Source organism: Nomascus leucogenys, chromosome 4, assembly GCF_006542625.1.
Source record: "Nomascus leucogenys isolate Asia chromosome 4, Asia_NLE_v1, whole genome shotgun sequence".
NCBI lineage: Eukaryota > Metazoa > Chordata > Mammalia > Primates > Hylobatidae > Nomascus > Nomascus leucogenys.
This window is the reverse complement of record NC_044384.1, coordinates 82030213-82035794: the sequence shown is the minus strand read 5'-3', so window position 1 is coordinate 82035794 and position 5582 is coordinate 82030213. Positions and strand designations below refer to the sequence as shown.

At 50.3% G+C, this 5582-nt stretch overlaps 1 protein-coding gene across 1 annotated transcript; it reads right to left on the bottom strand.

Annotated features, from left to right (window-relative positions):
* Window positions 1–263: 263 nt before the first annotated feature.
* Window positions 264–4454, bottom strand: SCGB1A1 (secretoglobin family 1A member 1). Its single transcript, XM_003274075.3, has 3 exons — window positions 4343–4454; window positions 1052–1239; window positions 264–399 (listed from the first exon to the last, which is right to left on the bottom strand). Exons 1-3 carry the CDS (start codon window positions 4395–4397, stop codon window positions 367–369), a joined length of 276 nt encoding a protein of 91 aa, XP_003274123.1. The 5' UTR covers window positions 4398–4454; the 3' UTR covers window positions 264–366.
* Between the last annotated feature and the right edge of the window lie 1128 nt (window positions 4455–5582).

The following is a 5582-nucleotide window of genomic DNA, read 5'->3' as shown; positions in this document are numbered from 1 at the left end:
CAGACTGGGGCAGGGATCACTGGTTCTGTTGGACAAGTGGAGTCTGTGATGTTGAGTAGATGGTCTGATATAAGGGGAGGGGGCTTCAGCTCTGTTGGAGGCAGAAACCTAGAGGAAAGGAGCTTTGGAAGAGCACAGAGATTTCTGCTGGGATCCAAGGGCAGAGCTCGGCTGCTTTCCTTTTGTCTTGGCTCACCTTACCCTGATAGGGGCAGATGCCCCACCATAACAAGGAGACCAGAAAGACGCAGGGGGCACAAAAGTGAGATGCTTGTGGTTTATTGAAGAGAGCAAGGCTGGTGGGCATGGACTCAAACGTGGCAGCAGCAGAGGCTGGAGCAGCTGGGGATCTTCCGCTTCTAAATCCTAATTACACAGTGAGCTTTGGACTATTTTTTCCTAAAACAAATAGACAAAGAAAGAAACAGAAAAACCTAACACAACAGTGAATGAATTGCATAGTTAGGCAGAAATGATGAGCCACAGAAACTTAAACATCAACCGAGAGGTGCAGTCAACTCTAGGAGGAACTAAGGTAGTCAGGGCTTGGATTGTTTCTCAAAAGCCTCTTACAAAATAGTGAGAGGAGGCTGGGCGTGGTGGCTCACGCCTGTAATGCCAGCACTTTGGGAGGCTGAGGTGGGTGGATCACCTGAGGTCAGGAGTTCGAGACCAGCCTGGCAAACATGGTGAAACCCTATCTCTACAAAAATACAGAAATTAGCTGGGCATGATGGCGGGTGCCTGTAATCCCAGCTACTCAAGAGGCTGAGGTTGGAGAATCGCTTGAACCTGGGAGGTGGAGGTTGCAGTAAGCCAAGATCAGGCTATTGCACCCTAGCCTGGACGGCAGAGTGAGACTCTGTCTCAAAAAAAAAAAAAAAAAAGGGAAGAGGAGATTCCTAGAAAGTTCACTGTGCTGCCTGCCTGGGGACAGTGGCACTGTGACTCTCCTCTCTGGATTAGAAACAGGTCTGAAAACTGGGGCAACCCTGCAGCCCCATTTGGGGAAGCCACTTCTAACCAGTGTGAAGTGAAGGGTGCTGGTTACCATGAGCTTAATGATGCTTTCTCTGGCCTTTTGGGGGAGGGTGTCCACCAGCTTCTTCAGCTGAGCCCCTGCCTCCCTCATGTCTTGATCAGGGCTGAAAAGTTCCATGGCAGCCTCATAACTGGAGGGTGTGTCCATGAAGAGGGTTTCGATGACACGCAGAAAGCTTGGGCAGATCTCTGCGGAAGCTGCAACACAGAGGAATGAAGGCACATGTCTCCAGGCCCCTTTCCAAGCTGGCTAGCTCTCTGGCTGGGTCTGCCCAGATGCAAACAGCCAGGCCCATCAGCGAGAGATAGCAGCCTTTTCGTCGATGGACTAGAGCATAAGATCTGCTGGTGCTCTAAGAGGTTGCCTATTTGGTGCTGTGCAAATACTTTCTGGGTTATGGCCAGCTTTTTGTGGATTGCTCCAGTCTTCCTTGAACTTCTTGGGTTGAGGTGAGCAAGGTGCCATTTTTCTTTCTGTTAGAGATCAAGTCAGAGTATTGATAATAGAAGCTGCTGGCCTGATTTTTTTAATGCAGTGTGGAGGCTGGGAAGAGGCCACTGAGGGTTTTGTTTCCTACTGGAAATATCTAACCTCTCATGAGTGGTTAGATATGCCCTGAGCCATGCTTCACTGGGGGCATGTGACAAATTCAGGCTCTGGCAGGAAGAAGCGATTGTAAGCCAGGCGCGGTGGCTCATGCCTGTAATCCCAGCACTTTGGGAGGCTGAGGCAGACGGACCATGAGGTCAGGAGTTCGAGACCAGCCTGGCCAACATGGTGAAACCCCGTCTCTACTAAAAATACAAAAAATTAGCCGGGCGTGGTTCTGGGCGCCTATAATCGTAGCTACTTGGGAGGCTGAGGCAGGAGAATCACTTGAACCCAGGAGGCAGAAGTTGCAGTGAGCCGAGATCTCGTCACTGCACTCCAGCCTGGGCAACAGAACGAGATTCTATCTCAAAAAAGAAAGAAAGAGAGGGAGAGAGAGAGAGAGAGAGAGACCATTGAGATTGTACCAGCAAAACATGGGCCCCCGAACCTGGCCGGGAAGAGGTGTGCACATGTGCGCAGCAGGCCCTGTGGCACACTCAGCTCATGGACAGAGCAGCCACTTGTACCACTTCATTCCCTTCAACACAGAGCTTCCAGACTGTGTTTTCTTCTCAGGTACATGGGGGAAAGTCACCATTTTCTACCCGCTGCTTGCCTCCATCTTCCCAGTGAGTCTCAAATCCCTTGTCCTTGAATTCTCTGCCTTCTGTACAAATTTGCCTTCCCTCCTCTGACTCTAGGGCCTCACTAGAAATGGCCACTCCAAGTCAGACCCTCTCCAGAACTTAGGTCCTTGCTGTGTAACTTACTGTGTCACCAGGCAAGTCACTCTGTGTTTCTGTAGCTCAGTTTTCTCATCTGTCAAATGGGAACAATATCCCTACTTCATTTTATTTTTTATTTTTTAATTTTAATTTAATTTAATTTTAATTTTTATTTATTTATTTGTTTTGAGATGGAGTCTCACTCTATTGCCCAGGCTGGAGTGCAGTGATGCCATCTCGGCTCACTGCAACCTCTGCCTCCCAGGTTCAAGTGATTCTCCTGCCTTAGCCTCCCAAGTAGCTGGGACTACAGGCATGCGCCACCATGCCTGGCTAATTTTTGTATTTTTAATAGAGACAGGGTTTCACCATGTTGGCCAGGTTGGTCCTGAACTCCTGACCTCAAGTGATCCAGCCACCTTGGCCTCCCAAAGTGTTGGGATTACAGGCGTGAGCCACTGTGCCTGGCCCAATATCCCTATCCCTACTTCATAGGGTCATTGTAAGAATAAAAAGAGAGGCCGGGCGTGGTGGCTCATGCCTAATCCCAGCACTTTGGGAGGCCTAGGTGGGTGGATCACGAGGTCAAGAGATCAAGACCATCCCGGCCAACATGGTGAAACCCTGTCTCTACTAAAAATACAAAAATTAGCTGGGTGCAGTGGCGCGTGCCTGTAGTCCCAGCTACTTGGGAGGCTGAGGCAGGAGAATCACTTGAACCCGGGAGGCGGAGGTTGCAGTGAGCTGAGATCACGCCACTGCACTCCAGCCTGGCAACAGAGCTAGACTCCGTCTCAAAAAAAAAAAAAAAAGAATGAAAAGAGATACTATGTGAAAGGGTGACAGTGATTGGCACACTGTGTGAAGTAAGTGTTAAATATTGTATGCGTGTGCACACAGATAGACAAATGCATCTCTGACCTACCCCTTACATGTTTCAGTCCTATCTTGCTCAGCCACCCACCTTTGTACACAGACAGCACTGAGATCTTCTAATTAATACACATTTCAGTCCAAAATGATGTCATATTCTCTGAAAAACAAATAAACCTCTCTGCAAAATAGTTGTTCCTACTGCTTCTTGGTTTGGGTTTTCTAACTCCCAAGGGTCATAAAACTTATCTCCATGGGTGTTGTGAAGCTTTCCAAGTGAATTAATTGGAGTTTGTTTATTAAAAACTAACAACAGCATTTTCAGATGAGAATGGAAGAGGCTGATGCAGAGTGAAAAACAGAGTTAGAGAACCCAGTTCCCCAAAGACGGGGGATCTTGGAGAGAGCTGTGATCCTTCCTTCCTTCCTTTCTCCCCCTCTCGCCCTCTCTCTTTCTGCCCCTCTCCCCCCCGACAATTCTTTTGCTTTTAGTGACAGCAGCAACTACTCAGAGACTCCTAATCCCTTTTGCAGAGGACAGAAATGTTTAGAAAACTCCACTCTGGGTTGGCAGTTCCCCAAAGGGAAGATCTCTTTCTGGAATATTCCTCTGTTCCTCTGTACCCAGAATGAGAGATCTTGTCTTGGGTTGGGTTTCTTTTGGGGTCACGAGTCCCTGCAGCTCCCCTTCCAGTGACTTCAGCTGCCAGCATGGAGTGGAGACCCCAGACTTGGAGGCTGCACCAAGGTCTCGGCATCTTGGGGTCTGTCCAGGTCTGGGATGAGGGCCTCATTATTCCTATGCTGGATGCACTCATCTTTATGGGGTGTTCTCCACTCCTCCCTCCAGGCTATTCCATTCCCTGGGATTCTGAGGGTTGTTGGATATGGAAGATGGGACCCTCTTTAGGCTTCCTCACAGCCTGGGGCTCTCTCCAAGTTTCCAAGATGAGCTTGCTCACCAGACCCAGTTTTCTGAGACTCAGCATGCCTAGGTCCTCCCAGCAGCTCCAGAGCGGGAATGGGCAGCTCACCCCTCCTTCTGAGCAGAACTGGGGGTTCCTGAGAGTTCCTAAGTCCAGGAGGGAGGGAAGGGTCTCTGAGCACTCACCAGAGCTGCAGCAGAGAGCCAGTGTGAGCAGGGTGAGGGCGACAGCGAGTTTCATGGTGGAGGAGGGGGATGCTCTGGCCCGTCTCTGGTTCCGTCTCTGAGTCTGGTGGGCTAGTATGAGACATGCCCAGCAAGGTGCCTTTTATATGCTCCAGGCAGCAGCGCCCAGGTGGGGAGGGGCAGGGCAAGGGCTCCAGGTAAGATACCGCACTATTTACTTGGCATTGGCTTGGTGGGATAGGTAAATACTCCCTTTTCTCAACCCAGTTTCTGTCCCCATTGAAACTGAGCTCACACAATGGGCCACTTGGGGGTGGAGGGCCGAGCCCTGCCTGGAGGCAGTGAAGGGAACCCAAGTCAGAGGATGTGGAAGCCCAGATGCCTGTGTCACTCACTGAACCTGGGCGCTGGGGCAGTCCAGATCAAGGGAAGCAATTGTGGAGCCCACCTGGAGAAACTGAGGCCCAAGTTCCCTCCCAAGTGGCAGGGACAGGACTAGGACTAGGACTCAGGACCCTGACACTTCATAGGCTTCCCTCTGAGGAGGGTGACTGAACCTTAAGCCAGGAAAGTGACATGGTTCGGAGCATTGCTGTGGTCAGACTTCGGGGGCCCCTGGATTGAAGCATGTTGCATAAAAGGGACCCTTCCAGAATTCCTATCAGAAACCCAAGCCCTGCGGGTCTGTTCCCACCCAGAAGTGCTCTCAAGTCCTGTGCTCCTGATGGCCCAATTCGTGGGACCTTCAGTCCTTATCTCACTTGACCTCCCAACGGCCTTGACACCTGTGACCGCTTCCTTCTCGAACCATTCTCTCTCTTGCGCTCCCACGCCTCAGTTCTTTCCTGTTTTCCTTCTTCTGGCCATTCCTTCTTGTTCTCTTTAGATGTTTATTCTTTACTGGTCTTAAGTGTTGATGGTTCCCAGGCTTTGGCCTTCTCCCGTTTCTTGCCTCCAGTTGCCATTTCCTGGTTCTCCAAAGCCCGGGCCTCATAGCACCTAGCCTGGCCTGGTCAGAATCCCCTGACTTGACCTCTGTGCCTCCCAGCTTGCTCTCTTCAGCCATCCTCTGAAAGGCCATCAGAATGATCTTCCTAAAACCCACTGGTCATGTCCTTCTTCTTGAAACTCTTAAACTCTTCCTTTTGCCTATAGAATAAAATTCAAGTGCAATTTACAAGGCCCTTGCCCGCTGACCTTTGCCTACCATTTGAACTTCTTTTCTCTTCTCCCCCACACA

What these genes read in the sequence shown, in the direction of transcription:
- SCGB1A1 (XM_003274075.3), bottom strand. Translation starts at nt 4,397, where the DNA reads ATGAAACTCGCTGTCGCCCTCACCCTGCTCACACTGGCTCTCTGCTGC. An exon ending in GGCTCTCTGCTGCAGCTCTG is followed by an intron (nt 1,240 to 4,342) that starts GTGAGTGCTCAG and finishes TCTGTGTTGCAG; the next exon opens with CTTCCGCAGAGATCTGCCCA. An exon ending in AAAGCATCATTAAGCTCATG is followed by an intron (nt 400 to 1,051) that starts GTAACCAGCACC and finishes TATTTGTTTTAG; the next exon opens with GAAAAAATAGTCCAAAGCTC.